Source organism: Corylus avellana, chromosome 9 (assembly GCF_965113065.1).
Source record: "Corylus avellana chromosome 9, dhCorAvel1.hap1.2, whole genome shotgun sequence".
NCBI lineage: Eukaryota > Viridiplantae > Streptophyta > Magnoliopsida > Fagales > Betulaceae > Corylus > Corylus avellana.
The window spans coordinates 110,283-128,023 of record NC_142498.1 but is presented as its reverse complement, the minus strand read 5'-3'; the positions used below and the strand labels follow the sequence as shown (position 1 = coordinate 128,023).

The 17,741-nt window shown below is 39.6% G+C and overlaps 1 protein-coding gene across 1 annotated transcript; it reads right to left on the bottom strand.

The window, feature by feature from the left end:
* Positions 1-1,753: 1,753 nt before the first annotated feature.
* On the bottom strand, positions 1,754-17,064 carry ROS3 (RNA-binding (RRM/RBD/RNP motifs) family protein). Its single transcript, XM_059605321.2, has 4 exons — positions 16,730-17,064; positions 3,873-4,097; positions 3,149-3,583; positions 1,754-3,046 (listed from the first exon to the last, which is right to left on the bottom strand). The coding sequence occupies exons 1-4, from the start codon at positions 16,937-16,939 to the stop codon at positions 1,988-1,990; spliced, it is 1,929 nt and encodes a 642-aa protein (XP_059461304.2). The 5' UTR covers positions 16,940-17,064; the 3' UTR covers positions 1,754-1,987.
* Between the last annotated feature and the right edge of the window lie 677 nt (positions 17,065-17,741).

Below are 17,741 nucleotides of genomic sequence, written 5' to 3'. Positions count from 1 at the left end.
TTCACTAAAAAAACATAGGTGTATGTTATGCGTTCAAGATTCGATCCATTTTAATGATTTAGGCTAATAGAGGGAATTTTTTTGTGCTAGCGATTGGTAATTGAAAGGTGTTGAATGTGACGTGATAGTTCATGGTAACATATAAATGAGTGATAATTAAGAGGAGTTAAGTGTATTAATCATTTTTTGGGGTTAAATACATTTCTGATACTTGTGGTTTGAGCCAAAATCAACTGTCCACCTTAGTTTCAAAAACTGGCATAGGTGGAACCTCTAGTAAACCAAAATACCAACTTAGTACTTTTGTCTTGATTTCATCTAATTTTTTAATAAAACTCCACGTGCATAAAAACACGACACTTATCCCCTATGCCACATATAGGAGACAACTCAGTACATCCATGTGACATGTCACTATATCACAAGTGATACTTGTACTAGTTACGCCAAAATAGATGAAAGAAATCTTAAAAAATTATCTAAACTAAATTTAAAGAGAGCCCCTATGGTCCGGACCTGCTATAAAACAGGTAGTTTACAACATCCAATAGGGATGCACCACATCAGCAAAATGAAAAACACAAAATAGATAGGAAAACAGCATAAAACAAACCAGGAGAACCCAGGCAAAAATCTACGCCACGAAGCCACTGTCGGAGACCCAAGCACAGCACAACCCGCCGTTTGCCGAAGCAACTAGCAGAACCACCGCTGCGGTTCACTGATCTCTAGACAGCCGGAGACCCACACTGTGGGTCTAGCCAGAGACCCGCGGGGTGGGGTGTGACCCGCTTCAAACCCGCTGTAACTCGCCTTAAAACCATTTCTAATGCCTTAAAATTCGTTTCTAATGCCTTAAAACTTGTTTCTAATGCTTAAAAACTCGATTTTATATTCAAACCCACCGTGATGGCTTTTCATTGGGTCTGACCTGCTTCAAACCCGCCGGGCCCTAATGGCTTTTCATTGGGTCTGACTTGCTTCAAACCCGCCGGGCCCTAATGGCTTTTCATTGGGTCTGACCTACTTCAAACCCGCCGTGACCTACCTCCTAACTCATTTTTAATGCTCCAAAATTCGTTTCTAATGCCTCAAAACCCGTTTTTAATGTCTCAAAACTCGTTTCTAATGTCTAAAAACTCGATTTTAGATTCAAAACTAAAATCTAAAAGTGTAAGGTTAACCATTTAAGGATTTTATCACCCTAAAGGCCAGAATCGGTGGCTCAAGGTGTTAGAGAAGCGCTGGAGAAGATGAGTCACAGCCAGACCCCGCTGTGTGTGACCTAGCCATGGCTGGATAGCTGGGTTTGGCCACCCAGCCACGAGGTTCTCTGAACCTCTTCTCTTTTGAGCTCAAATCTAATGTGGTGCGATGCATTTTATTTTTGTGCAATTTGAGTTTTTGCTTTTGTGTCAATTAGGGATTGGAGACTGTAAATCAGGGGTTTTAAGGAGCCTCCTGACCAAAGTTTAATTCAAATTTAAAACAAAAATTAACTCAAATCAAATAAAAATCACTTTTTTTTTTTTTTTTTCATACGAATCTGGATCATGAGCTCCAGATTTCTCTTGTTATTCCCCAAATCTTCACCATGTCTACTCGAGCCTGTAATATGACCGAAGCTTTATGTGCAGCGAAAGTGTACAGACTCAAAACACAGGCTGAACAGTTGTCACATCACCCAAGAATTTTGTGGGCACATAATTCTATGTAGCACACATTATTTTTTCTAGTATAGAGGATTCCTGTATATGCTTTAAGTAACCTTACGTGAACTCGAAATTTGTATAGTTGTTTACTTCGTTTCTGAAACAAAAGGGGAACCAAAAAAAGAAGAAAATGAAACAAAAGCACATCTAAGTTTAGACAACATTGCGGAGGGCACGGCCAAGAGAATATTAAAAGGACACTTGATGGGAGTAAGACAACTATAATGATGTCAAAAAGCTTTTACTACAAAAATAACTCCACCATGTTGAAGCATCTACTTCTCACCACTTTTTCTCTTGCGGGATCCACTTAAAGCAGCCTTAGTTTTTGCCCACTCTTTCAATGAAGCCGCACTTCTCATAAAAGAACACGTTTCACTCCCACCAGATACCAGCTTTGTTGCTGAATCGCTTCTCTTCTCAAATATTGGACCAGGAGCCTTATTACTGCCCACAACAGTCGGTTGATTCTTCTCCAGATTACTCCCAACTACATTCCTGTTCTTTCCAATTTCCATAGTTATAAAACCATATTCAGTAGAATTACTATCATGTTTACCTAAATTGTTAGGATTGCCGTCAGTGGAATCAACAATGTCCCCACTGTCGGGCTCTGTTATGACTTGCTTTTCATAAGAAATACCAGGCAAAATTTGATCAATGCTGAATGAGCTATTCTTATTCTCACTAACCAATTGTGTCCACGAGGACTTCTGAAGCCATGAGGAACCCCTGCCGGATTTAGTTGATGCTACACTAGGCTTCGCAGGCTGAGTTTCCACGACCTCCTCTTTAATTGTTTCACCCGACTGGCTTTCCAAGTGATCTCCATGACTTACTAAGTTGTTGCCTTTGCTGATGGTGGAGTCAGGCACGTCAGGCACACATGAACCATGACTTGCTAAGTTGTCGTCTTTGCTGATGGTGGAGTCAGGCACGCCAAGCACACATGAACCATCGAGTTTTGGTTGCTCTTCCTCACTAGAAGCAATGCCTGGCAATATATGTGACATGCTGAATGAAGTGTCACCCTGATCACGAACAAGTTGTCTCCACGAGGACTTCTGAGACCATGAAACAATTGTAGCTGATTGTTGGATATCAGATTCTGGTTCAGCCAGTTGACCTCCAAAGAGTCTCGCGGACTCGTCTGAATGGGTTTTCAACTTCCCCTTGCCTCTAGTAGTAGCAGGCAGAGATCCATTATCATCACTTCCTTGATTGAGAACTGATTTCCTCTTCTTGTTAGGAGATCTAATATTCTGTTTCAGTACTTTGAGGATATTCTGAATTTGCCCATCCTTAGAAGTTCGTGTTCCATTGAGTCCTGATTCCTAGGGAGTCCAAGAAAGAGAGAAATTTAGGAAAGAAACTACAGGGATAACAAGTAAAACAGAGGAACAAATGTACTCTACCAATTGAACATTAAACTTTACCTGATTTTCAGAAATTATTTCCATTTCCCGGACAGGTATCAAAGCCATCCTGTTGTTTCTCTTAGACACCACATTAATTATGAGGTTATCTTCATCTGTTGCAGAATCTGCTTCACTGTCATCAAATTGCGGACTATGAATTGATTTTGCAGAATCATCTCTTTCCTTGGCGAGTCTGTTTCCACTATGTGCAGAATATGATACAACCTTTTCCCTTTCAAAGAGCTTGTTCATCACTGAATTCATTATGTTAAGCTCTTCCTTGTTCATTTCCCCACTTTCTGCTTCCAGATCACAAGTTTGTTTTTCTTTTGTAGTGTGATGATCAACAGAATGCTCTTCACAATCACAAAAATGAATTGGGAGAGGAGGGACTTCAACACGTCGGAAGCTGTATTTGTGTTTGCCAGTTCCACTAAATGGCACAGATTTAACCTGCACAACAAGTTCATAAATAGCCATACAGAGGGCAGTTTCAACAAACAGTGCCTCAAAATGCTTGATACAAGTGTTGGTGCAGTGATGTTGAGTGAAAATGAGAATTGATCACATATAGACACATAATAGTAGAGATAAGTTGTGTGAATGAGATGAATAAACTCGTGCAAATATGAATCTAAACATACTATGAGATTGCAGTCAGAAGCCCCCCCAAACCCGCACCCAACCCAAAAAGAAAGAACAAAAATATCAAATAAAAAAATCTTCAGGACCCTAACCTCACCTTTCTTAAGCTGGGAAAGTAAATCCGAAGTTGCTTTTTTTCTGAACTGACGACTTTCTTAGGCTTGTTGGATGAGGCCATGTCTTCATCTGCATCAAAACCATTACTGGGTGCCCTACTGGCAAGTTCAGCTTCTTCTGCCCACTCTCGTTTTAAACGAACAAGAAAATGTTCTTTAGCCTTCTCAAGCTTCAGCCTCCCCCCCTTCCAGACACACCCATTATACTGTGTAGATATAGAGCAGGAGATGAGTGTAGGCAATAATATTCAGCACATATTACAAAGAAGTTCCAGATTCTCATTACGCATCCATACTGGATTGAAAGAAGAAAGATGACAGATGAATAGGTTGGCTATTTGAAGTTATAAGGGTATTCAGTAAAGTGCTTAGCTGTGCACACAAAACTGTTTTCTCAAAGATAAATCAGAATGGCTACATAGATATTGGATTCGAAGGTAATACAACATAGCAGGTAACTAGAACACCTCTGCCTTCAGGGATATTTACCATTGTCTCTCACTAGGGGAATTTACTTCTGTTGTTGCTACCCCATCGCACATTGTGCATCGAGTTTTTTAACAATGGTGTTAAATGTTTTAGTTGTCATAATCCAGGAAAAGTGTTAGCTACATACATTTGTGCCATACTTCAAAAGGACTAATCAAAGTTGCAATTAGAACTCTTCAAAAAGTCACTTATATAGCCTAGTTTCACATGGTAAGGGGTAACTATAGGACTTAGCGCTCATATAACACCTTCATAATCCACCCATCTAATGTGAGACTCAACTTTCTAGGCCATCACAATCTTCTCCACTCTAATCCTTGATATTCTCATTAGGACTCACTTTTTTGTTCTTAGTAAGTAATGTGCCTCCACATTTTTTTGTGTCTAAACCGTTCAAACAAACTACAACACTTGGTAATCATGGTAAATATTTTCTTGAATATGGCATTATCCATCAAACCATTTGTGTTATGCTCCCTAGCAAACAAAGTTCCTGAGTAGAGAAATTGACATCTTCTCATTGTATTCAACTGCTCTTGTTGGACGCCTTATTGGGCTAGAACCATCTTTGACTATATCAATTCTACCCAAATGTATAACTGTGGCATTGGCCCTCAGCATTGTGTCTTTGTTTGAAGGTAAGGGGTGGTTACCCCGCCCATCAAGTGGCAGGCAGTAGTAGTTCGGTAAGAAGAATGGGGTATCAGGGGTTTTTTTACATAGAAAATAAGTCTTTTGAATTCAGGTCAGAAGTGTGAAGGGGTGTACGCTTGGCGGAAAAAAGTAAGGGTGTTTCTCGGCCGGTGATCATGGCATGGCCGACAGTATTCTGGTTCTTAATGTCTTGGGATTACCTGTCTCACAACAATAAGACCAGAGAGAATTAGAGGACCTTCTGGTTCGGTAACACCGAATATGTGTTACAAAGGCGAAGGAATAACTATGGGAATTTGATGGAGCTCTCAGAATATGGTGGGAGTGGAAGAAGAAGCTTTGTTATCATACTGGAGGGAGATGAAAGAATGGGCTGGAAGGAATGTCGAATGCAATTATTATGGCTGAAACAGCATCATGAAAAACAATGCTTAGAAGGAACGCATGCGAGTAAGGCTCCGGAGGCAAAGATGGGGAACATAGTAACAGATTTGCAAGGAGTCCATGGAAAGGTGTCTTACGTGGAGGCAGTGATGGGTAAGGGGATGGAGGCTGAGCAAAGGATTCCGGCTCTGGCCATCTCGCAAAATTTACAGGCTGGCACTCAACTCGCTGGCGACCATGGTGCTGTAACGGTCAAGGAGAAGCCCATTCAGGAAAGTGCTGAAGACAAGTTGACCGTGGATCATGCTGGAATTAATGAGAAAAGATTTTCGCAGCTCATAACGGAAGGGAATATTATGGCAATTCGCAATATGTTGGTAGCATTTAAGGAGGAAATAAATAGCTGTCTGGAGAAGATTGAAGTGAGCGTGGCATATTCTTGGGCTGGACAGGAAATTGGCCTAGAGATGGAGCATCAGCAGGCAAAACCAGGCCTTTGGGCAGACTCGGGAGCACATAGCAGACAACCCATGGCTTGTGGTGGCAGTCGGAGGTAGCCCAGAAGTGGAGGAAACGCCAGAATTGGACAGAACAGTGTCAGAGTTGGGCGTTGAGCAGCTTGAGCAAGATATCAATAGGAAGGCTGCATAGGGGAACAAATTGACTAAGGCACTGGTGACAATAGGGGCGGAGGGCTGCTACAAATTGCAAAATAGATGTGAGGGCAAGGGGGAGAAGATGAAAGAAGTAGCTCTGAATTCCCTAAGATGTTGGTGGACCCCAATGGACAGCAAGCCAATTGTTTTAAAACGGCCAATAATTTTTGTCGAAGGGGAAAACTCTGTTCACGAAGACAAGCAGCTCACTGGCAAGGAATTGATACAGTTCCAGAGAAGTGGTGGATTGTGAACCCATGGCAGTACAAAGGGGGGACATGCTGGCGGGTGAGTTGACTAAGGAAGAGACTTGTGAATGGGTTGTGGAACGAGTGAAAGGTTTTTGCCATGTTGTTAATTTCTCACTTGAAGGGCATGAGGAAAAGATAATGGCGCTGTTCAGAGCAATTGAAGCTGATCGAAAGAACAAAACAAGTTCTCCAGTGGCGGACATAGTGGTGGCACCTCTATCAACAAAGTCCACAGGTAAACGAGAGTTACAACGATTGTCATGTTCTATTAATTATGATGGCAAGAAAGGGACTGCAATCAAGGTCAATGGGAAAGGGAGGGTTGATTAATGAAGCCAAGAATTTTATTGTGGAACGTAAGGGGGCTGAACTTGGAGGAAAAAAGAATGAAGATAAAGGGCCTTATAGGGGAGTAGAAAGCGGATATTGTATGCTTACAAGAAACTAAATTGCAGCAAGTTACTAGAGAAATAGCAAGGAGCTTGTGGGGTTGCTCTCACATGGATTGGTGTTATGTAGGGTCACATGGAGCTTTTGGAGGCATTTTGTTAATATAGGATAGAATGGTAGTGGAAAAATTGGATGTTAGTGTGGGGAGTTTCATCATTGCATGCTATTTCCAAAGAGTCAGTGACAACTTTGAATGGGCTTTTGCAGGTGTGTATGGTCCCAATAATAATAATGATAGACAACTTTTGTGGGATGAATTGGTCGGCATCATGAGTTGGTGGGAAGTGCCTTGGTGCATTGGTAGTGATTTTAATGCCATTAGATATCCAAGTGAAAGGGTAGGTGTTACATGGTATGCAATTCCCATGGAGGAATTTTCTAGTTTCATCTTTGATCAAGGTTTGCTGGACATCCCTTTGGTGGGTGGGCAATATACTTGGTCAAATAACCATTGTTGGACTAGAATTGACAGATTTTTATTATCTACTGACTGGGAAGAAAAGTTTCCGGATGTGGTTCAACAAAGACTCCCGTGCCTATTGTCGGATCACTCTCCCATCTTACTTGATTGTGGGGAAAGGAAGAGAAGAGGTGGATACTTCCAAGTTTGAGAATATGTGGCTGAAATCTGAGGGGTTTGTAGATCAGGAGAAAATCTAGTGGCAATCTTATCAATTTATTGGGCGTTCCAGCTATGTGCTTGCATGCAAATTAAACGCTTTTAAAGGTGATCTACGACGATGGAATAATGAGGTTTTTGGGCATGTTGGGAAAAGAAAGAAGATGTTGCTGGATGACATTAGGAAGCTTGATATTAGTGGGGAAGGTTGTGGTTGAATGAGGAGGAAAGGAGGAGCAAGGAGGAGTTATCTTCGGAGTTGGAAAGATTATTGTTGCGTGAAGAGATAAGTTGGCGTCAGAAATCTTGGGCACTATGGTCAAGGGAGGGGTACAAGAATACTAAATTTTTTCATAGGATGGCAAACTCAAACAAAAGAAACAACGCCATTGAGTTTTTAATTATTAATGGTTCTTTGTCTTTGGAGGCCACTCATATCAAGGAGCACATTGTTCAATTCTATACCCATTTATATACTAAATGATGTAGTAGGAGGCCGACATCAGATGGTTTATCCTTTCAATCTATTGGTATTGAGGAAGGGTTGCGGTTAGAAAGGGACTTTGAAGAAAATGAGGTGTTAGAGGTGGTTAAGGAGCTACAAGGAGACAAATCTCAAGGCCCTAATGGCTTTTCATTGGGTTTTGTGCAAACATGTTGGGAAGTAATTAAAGAAGACATTATGGCTATTTTCTGAGATTTCCACAGCAAGGAAAGGTTTCAGAAAAGTCTAAATGCTACATTCATTGTGCTCATTCCAAAAAGAGCAGGGGCGGAGGAGTTAAAGGACTTTCTAGCTATTAGTGTGGTGGGAATTGTGTATAAATTGATCTCCAAAGTGCTAGCTAATCGGTTGAAAAATGTGTTAGAGAAGATAATATCGAAGTCTCAAAATGCGTATATCAAGGGGAGACAGATTCTAGATTCGGTACTGATAGCAAATGAATGCATTGACAGTCGGCTTAAGTATGGAGAATCCGGTTTGTTATGTAAATTGGACTTAAAAAAGGTGTATGATCATGTGAATTGGGAGTTTTTGCTATTCATATTGCAACAAAGTGGGTTTGGGGAAAAATGGAGGAACTGGATAGCGTTTTGCATTTCTACAGTCCGATATTCAATTTTTGATTAATGGAGAACCCTCAGGCTTTTTTAGTAGCTTTCAGGGCATAAGACAAGGGGATCCACTATCTCCTTTTCTATTTGTTATTGTTATAGAGGGGTTGAGTAGGATGATGGAGGCTACAGAAAACAGTAATCTTGTGTCTAGATTTTTTGTGGGGATGAGAAACAATCTTGGATTCAGTGTCTCACATTTGCTGTTTGTTGATGATACATTGATCTTTTGCGGTCCCAATGAGGATCAACTCAAAAATTTGCGATGTCTGTTTTTATGCTTTGAAGCTGTCTCGGGGCTAAAAGTTAATTTGGCAAAGTCTAAGATTGTTCCAATTGGTGAGGAGAACATTGATAGGCTGGCAAGAATCTTTGGTTGTAGGGTGGCAAGATTACCCATGAAATACTTAGGTCTTCCTTTGGAGGCGTCTTACAAGTCTACTACCATTTGGAATGACATTGTTGACAAAATGAGAAGGAAATTGGCGGGTTGGAAGAAAATGTATCTATTTAAAGGTGGGAGGCTCACACTGATTAAAAACACTTTGTCCAACCTCCATACATACTTCTTGTCTCTATTTCCTATTCCGGTGAGTGTGGCGCACATATTGGAGAAACTACAAAGAGATTTCCTATGGGGTGGACTAAATGAGGAGACTAAATTTCATTTAGCGAAATGGACTAAAATTTGCTCACCCGTGCAAGATGGAAGTTTGGGCATCCAAAACTTACACACTTTTAATCTCGCCTTATTGGGTAAATGGTTATGGAGATATGCTACGGAAAGGGAGGCATATTGGAGGTTGGTTGTTGAGGTCAAGCATGGGTGCATGAATAGCGGTTGGTGTACCAAAGTAGTGGAGGGTCCTTATGGAGTGGGAGTGTGGAAACATATTCGGAGATGATGGAAAGTTTATTCGAGATTTATTAGTTTTGGGATAGGTGATGGTTCCCATGTTAGATTTTGGCACGATAATTGGTGCGGGAATCAGCCCTTGAAGGAAGCTTTTCCTGAATTATTTCGAATAGCTTGCAATAAGGAGGCATGGGTTAAGGATCATATGCAACTGTCCAATGGCAGCATACAGTGGAATGTCCCCGTCATACAAGCTGTCTAAGATTGAGAGCTAGAGTTGGCGACAGTGTTCTTTAGGAACTTATATACTTTTCACAGGCGTATGGGAGTAACAGACTACATGTTGTGGAATCCTTCCAAACGAAATATTTTTCAGGTAAAATCTTTTTTTCGCATACTCTCTTCTTCGGGAACAAAAACTTCCACTTTCCCATGGAGGAGTATATGGAAAGTCAAAGAGTGAGTCAGTTTTTTTGTGTGGATGGCGACTCTAGGAAAGATTCTGACTTTTGACAACTTGCGTAAAAGAGGTATCATTGTGATGGGATGGTGTTGCATGTGCAAGCAAAGTGGTGAGTCTATCAACAATCTTCTCCTTCATTGTGAAGTGGCACGAGCGTTATGGAGTGTAGTAGTCACTCTTTTTGATGTCACATGGGTTATGTCTGGAGGGGTGGCAGATTTGTTAGTGTGTTGGCGTGGTCAACATGGTAATATTTCAGCTAAGGAGGTGTGGCGAATAGCACCATTGTGTCTTATGTGGATCATTTGACAAGAGCAGAATGCAAGATGCTTTGAAGATTAAGAAAGGTCAATGGAAGAGCTCAAAAAGTTGCTTATTCAAACATTGTTCCATTGGACCGAAGCTTGTAGTGTGCCTAAGATTTCCACCATGTCTCAATTTTTATCTTTATGTTCCTCTTTTTGTCTATAGTGGGGCATTTCTTTATATACTTCTTATGTACTAGGGTTACGCCCCTCTGCGCTTTTCAATGAATCACTTATTTGTCCAAAAAAAAAAAAGTAAAAAAAAAAAAAAATCATTAAAAGCACAAGCGGAACAACCCAAGTAGACATGAAGTATACAAGAGAAAACACCCAACAAATCAAGTACAAGAAAAAAAGAACAAAAATGTACATAGTTAGAGCACTAGCAGCAAATACCCAACAATTTTCCCTAAATTTAAGGAATAAAACTACTTTTTTATTCCCTATCCAAATGCACCGCACAATAGATTCCCTTAATATTTTCTATATCATTAAAATAATATTTTTTTACTTTTACTTTTTTATTTATTTATTCCATAAACATATTTATTTTCTCTCAGTCTTTCTCCTTTGTCCCCTAGACTCTTCTCTGTATCTCAATCTCTCTCTCTCTCTCTCATTTGATTCTTCTCTGTCTCTCAAACTCTCTCTCTCTCTCTCTCTCGTCTTTGTCTCTCAATCTCTCTCGTTTTCGTTGATTTCTGGGTTTGGGAATTGGGGGAAGGCAAGTCTTTTTTCTCCTTCGTCCCCCCTCTCTGTTCTCTTCTCTGTATCTTTCTCTCTCTCACGTTTCCATTGATTTTTGGGTTTGGGAATTGGGGGTTGAAGGAAGGTGAGTTTTTTTTTTTTTTTTTTTTTCCCTGAGCAAAATGAAGATGAGTTTTTTTTTTTAGGAGGTTCGAAGATGAGTTGGTAAATCAAATGAGGGTTTGAGTATTGGAGGTTGAAGGAAGGTGAAGTGTTTTTGGAAGGAGACAGAGATAGACGTGAGAGAGTGAAAAGTTTTTGTGAATAAAATATTGGGTTGGGTAGCTATAGTGTTTCCCAATGCATTGGGAAACACTGTAGCTACCCATTGGGGTAGGTTAAATATAGGGCCTTTGATGTGGATGCGTTTTTGTGATTTTTTTTTCTTCTCTTTTTTTCCTAAATATAGGGAAGGGAATGTCATATAGGGCATCTGCTGCTAGTGCTCTTAGAGACACAGAGTAAGGCAGAGATTCACTCAAATAAGGCTTTAAGAAAGCAAGTTTGTAGATCCAAGCTCGTTCACTTTTGATCATCAAAGCTTTGAGTGTTCCTTTCTCTCCAAATGCACCGCCATAAAAAGGAAGGAATTGCATTCCAAACAATAATGATGGCATTACGGCAGACTCTCCTATTCCAACACACTAAAAGATCCACCACTCGTCTAGGCATAACCCACCCTACCCCAAACATCTAAAAAACCATATTCCACAGCTCTCATGCAACATCACAATGAAGAAGAGATGATTCAAAGTTTTCCCACTCTTTTTGCACATACAACACCATTCTATCACTATCATGTGACGCTTGCAAAGATTATTCAAAGTGAGAATTTTCCCAAGATAAGCTGTCCAAATAAAGAAAGCCCACTTCAAAGGAGCCTCAGTCCCCCAAATGCTCTTCCAAGAAAAAAGGGAGTCAATATTAGGAAGAAGAACCTTGTAGAAAGATTTGACCTCAAAAGATATTCCATTTGAGCGCGTCCAACATAGTCTATTATCACCCTCCATACCCACTCTAGTGGAATGCAAAACATTGAAGAAAGAGGAGCTGAAGTCCACCTCTTAATCATGCACCAACCTAGTGCAGTTAATGTCCCAATGAGCTGATCATTGCTAACATTCCGCTGGATAATGTTCGGAAGGGAGGTATTGTTGTGATTAATCGTTGTTGTATGTGTGAGGCGGATGGGGAGTCTGTGGATCATCTCTTCCTTCATTGTGGGGTCGCGCGCAAATTGTGGGAGGTCATCTTCTCTCGCTTTAACTTGAGTTGGGTTATGCTTAGAAGCGTCATGGAGATGTTTGCCAGTTGGTGGGCGGGAGGTAGAACTAGTAGTGCTGTGGTTTGGAAGATGGCTCCCCTGTGTCTCCAATGATGTCTTTGGAAGGAAAGGAATGCGAGATGTTTCGAGGATTTGTCGAAGAACCTTGAGGATCTTATTCACTTCTTTTTGTACACCTTATTCACTTGGACAGCCGGATGGTTTGCTCCTTTAGTGATCGATGTTTCTGATTTTCTCTTTATGTTCTCTTCTTCTTTCTCCCCTACTTAGTCGCTCTCTTGTATACTACCTGTGTACTTGGGTTGCGCCCCTCTGCGCTCTTAATGCATTATTACTTATCTAAAAACATTCCTAAGGTCAGCCACTATTGCTCCCTATTCCTTGCAAGACAAAATATCCTCATTAGGACTCACATCGCGCAACAGTTTCCCAACGTCACATGATGTTACCTGGTTGCATTTGTATAACTTAGGGAAAACAATAACTATATTGACCTATACCCCAAAAGGACAAAGTTATAACTGAAGTTCCTTAGAGTCACTTATACAACCCAACCTCTCCTAGGAAAGGATCAATGTAGGATTTATTACAAATGCATACCTTTATAGTCCACCCACTCAATATGAGACTTAACTTTCCAAGGCATCACATTAGTTCTGTCCATGATTAGTTGATTACAATCTTTATAACAATATATGTAGTTTCTATAAACAAAGAATAGTATTGAAAATCCACAACACGGAGCATTATGGAGATTGCAGTAAGTTAATGTTTCTATTTTCTATTGTTCTTTGAGTCATCATCTCTATTTGACTTGTGCTGTTTTCCATTTTGTCCACCAAAAATTTGCAATTGCTAAGTTCACTCTCAACAACACATATTTGTCATTGGTTGTATTTCACTGACTACTACAAGGTTTTGCAAATTTCAACGGCTTTTCCAAGAGAGCAATTTTGGACTATACATTGTAAATGTGGGATCTCTGCTCTGATAAGAACATGGATGGCAGAGATGTTGTTCTATCTAGGAATATGGGCATGTCTTTTTTTATTTTATTTTTTTCTATGGTTTGCTATGGAAAGCTTTCTGACATACTCAGTAAATCAACCCTTCAGAATCAGAGCCTGTAGTTAGCGAGTTGTCTTCTTCGTCCAATTCAAGTAAGCTTAACAAGCCCCTAATCCAAAGTAAGGAAGCTTCAGGTTTGGCCCATCCTCCTTCCGTTCCTATTGGGTTGGTTTCGGGAGGGGTTCCTAGGCCGTAGGTTGGGCACCCCATCTTTGTTGTCTTTTAAACCCGTGCAGTGCTATAACTGCAAGATGAGCGATAGCAGATTTAGGCGTATGGACAATAGCTTGATCGCTGAGGCAGTGTTGTCGTTTTGTGCCCAGCTTGTTCCTTCTTGTGCGGCTTCTTCGGAGTTGTTGGATAGAGAAGAGGAGAACAAGAATTTATGGGGTGGGGAAGACGATGATTGCTGGGGTAGGGAAGACGAAGATTTATGGGTTGTGGATGAAGGAGATTTTCCTTACCCTTTGGGCGATTTCCCTCCTGCCACCCGCTTGGACTGGGCTTTGATAGGGGATCCGTGTGAGGGGATCGATGTCACCTTAGAGGTTACCACTCGGAAGGTTAAGGGTAGATGGGAGCTTAAAAACCTAGAACGCTCCATCAATTATGATGTTAAGGGAGCATCCTCTAGACGGGAGAAAGGTAAGACTCACACTTTCTAGTGATGAGTGCCTTCGGGGGTGTCGGGTTCTGTTGTTTTGTGGGTTTTGATTTTGGGGGCTTGTCGGGTGTTTGGTTTTGTGGGTAGTCTTGCTGTTTTGTTTGGGTTTCTTGCTCGTTTGGAGCCTCTTGTGTATATTGCTTGTGTACTTAGGGGCGCCTTATGCTTTTTAATAATAATATAAACTTCATTACTTATTAAAAAAAAAAAAAAATCCGAACTAGAAACTAAAGCCTCAAAATATAACGTCCTTAATGGAAAAAATTGAGATCTCTCTTCTTAGTAAGTCGTCTCAACAAAGCCGTATATGGGAGATTGGTGTATATGCATGTTGATGTTGTACATAATTTCAATCAACTTAACAAAGTCTCATTTAAAAATGCTAGTAATTTAAGCTTCATAATAAACTGTGCTTACTGATAAGGATTTAGATGTAACCTAGCCAAAGCTGTTCTAGCACAGTGCTAAAGGATCTGGAAAACATGTATTTGAGTGCCAAAGAATCATATATTACCACATAAAGAAGTCAATAGCATGCCAAATGTGTTTTAACAAAGAAGAAACTGGATCTTTTAATAAAGGTGAAATTGTTTGTAGATATCCAATCATTCATAAGTAAAGACTTGAAAATATTTCAATTTGTTTTTTCCTTTTCAGGTTATGGATATGTTTTATGCCTATTCTTCTAAATCTATAATGCCATGAGAATCCTATTCGAACTAGATTGTAGATAAGCAATCATCTAATTACTTAGCATGTTTGCATAAAAAAAAAATAATGTAGTAGTAAACCCCAAGGGGTTGGCCTAGTGGTTGAGGCTTGTGGTCTTAGGGAGTATCATCCCTTAGATCCCAAGTCCGAGACTTGCTAGGTGCAAACTCCCCCTTGGGGCCACACCCCCTGGTATAAAAAGCAAGCGATTTACCCTGATTCGTGTAGGAAAATTTCCAAAGGTGCAATGCACGGGTCTGAGATTTACTTTGCAGGGGTGGGTGCGAAGGGCCTTGCCTTGTCGAGGTTCCCCGTCATAAAAAAAATAATAATAAATAAATAATGGAGTGTGTATATAGCATATTGATATCAAGGATCTTGTAGCTCAGGAAGGGTGACAAGTGCATGAAGTTTTTTTTCACATAATGGCAAACTCCAACAGAAAAAGGAATCCCATTGACTCTTTGTTGATTGATGGCACAATTTCTACCAATCAATCGGAAATCAACAAGCGCATTTTCTAGTTTTATAAGAAGTTGTTTACTGAGCAGTTTAGTTGGAGGCATGTGGTGATAGTCTTTCCTTTGATTCTATTAAGGATGCCTTTCAGTTTTATTTGGTATTGCTTGTGCAAAGGATGCTTTAAATGTGGCTCAAGTATAATTTTCTGGAGGTGTTGATCAGTGGAACGTGAGTTTTGTTAGAACGGCTTATAATTGAGAGGTAGATGCCTTTGCTTCATTCTTCAGGATGTTGCATTTAGTGAGAATGAGACTGAAAGGGGAAGACAAGTTGGTGCGACTCCCTTCCAAAAGAGGGGTTATACGTTGTTAAATCCTTCTATAGTGTCATGGGTGGTCATAATGGTTTTCTTTTCCCTTGGAAGAGTGATCGGTAGACTAAGGTTCTGTTGGGGGTGGCCTTTTTTAAGTGGTTGGAGGCCCTAAGAAAGATGCTTACATTGGACAATCTCCGGAAGTAGCACGTCATTGTGGTTGATAGGTTTGGTTTAAAAAAGAATGAGGAGTCAGTAGATCATCTTCTTCTTCATTGCGAGGTTGCTTATGCCATTTGAAATGTTTTCCTTAATCGATTTGGTTTGTCTTGGGTTATACCTAGACGAGTAGTCGATTTGTATGCTTGTTGGTAGACTATCGGCAGCACTCTAAGTGCGGTAGTATGGAATATGGTGCTTTCATACCTTTTGTAGTGTCTATAGAGGGAATGATTTATAGAAGTTTTGAAGACCACTGAAGGACTTTGGAGGAGATTAAATTTTTATTTTTCAACACTTTGTATCTTTTGAGATTTGCTGAAGTTTCTCCTTTGCTTATTAGTTATCATGATTTTCTTGTTCTTTTTGCCCCTACTAGTTAGGTGGCTTCTCTTTTGTATACTTCATGTATACATGGGGCACCTTATGCTTTTAATGATATCTTAATTACTGTTGAGGTTGTGACTTGAATTTAATGTGTGGGCCTGCTGGTTTTGCTTTTCCTATTGGGTTTTGGAATTTAGCACATTGAGGGAACCGTGTAAATTTTGGTGTTATTGTGTGTGATTATCATCCTTATTTACTATAATTGTGTTCTTTAGCACAACAATTACTTATAAAAATAAAAAAAATAAAAAAATAAAAAAGGCATATTCATGTATGCGGTCCACGATAGTGATGAAACACAATATTGACATTCAAAAAATGTTCCAAAAAGTTATCAAAGAACCCACATACATGAATTCATGTAACAAGCTATATAGGGGTAACAACCCACATATGGAATAACAAGCTAAATAGGCAAAATGGCAAATCAGCAAGAACCATCCACGAGTTGTAATGAAATCAAAGCATCTTCAAATGGGTATCCCATAATTCATATCAAAAAGGCACTAGTTATTCCATGAGATTTCATTCAAGAAATCAAACATTTCAGTAAAGAGTTAGTATAAAAGAAAGGAAAAATCTTTCTCATTTTGAAGGAAAAGAAATTAGATCCTAATCAAGAGTTGGAACTAGAAATAACATGTAAATAAACATGCTCAAATGGGTATTCACCAATCCTTGCAAATCCAATACTAGAAATTATGCAAAGAAGTAGGGGAGGGAAAAGAAAGAAGTGTACGGTGCTGAAGAGCTTGGAAAGGGCGTTAAGGGAGGAGGGGCAGAAGTCGACGTAGGCAAAGCTGCGACCTTTGGTCCTCACAATGTCCAGTCCCTCTACCACTCCCAATGAGCCGAATATTCTCCGCAGATCATTGCCCGTCACACTTTCTCCCAATCCTCCCACAAATACCCTAATCTTCGTCGTCCTCGTTTCTGTACCTTCTTCCATTTTGAATTGATGATGGTCACTGTTCAGAGTACAGAAATAAGGTTTGAGCTTTGCTTCACTTTAATTAACGAAAGCTCACAAAGCCGCAACAACGACGAACATCTCTCTCTCTCTCTCTCTCTCTCTCTCTCCCATTCTCATTTCAGTGAAGGGCTCGAAACCATCATTTTAATTGGGCTGCAAATCTTAATGGGCTGTGTTGACTTTGACTTGACCAGTACACTTAGCCACCCCAATCTATTTCCTCCCATAAAAAAAAAAAAAGAAAAAAAAAAAAAAGCCCAACTCGGTTTATTAAACTATATTTGTAGGGCTAGTTAGTTTAGATGCCCAACTAGAAATGAGGAAGTTTGTCTTCTCTTTTTAAGTAAAATGCTCATGATTTGAATTCTATTTTTTTTATTATATATATATATATTTTAAATAACGTAATAATAATATATATTGTGTAATAATTAAATTTAATTTAATTTAAACCATAAAATGAATTTTTCTTCTTTTTCTTTCCTTTGAACCAATAGGAAGGATAAATTATCAAAAATAATGTTAAATATTATATATTTTCATCCTGGTTAGATTAATGTAACAATTCGACCCTTAAATTAATTCTAGTTAGATATAAAAAAAAAAAAAAAAAAAAAAAAAAAAAAAATCACATTGACCTACCAAATGAGAACGAGATGGCGATTGAGCTGCAATAGTCATAGTCATTACTAAAATATAAACATACATATTTATGGACATAGATTTATTTTAAATTGGGTTAGAATAATTTTTTTTAACTTAATCTATAAAATTAATG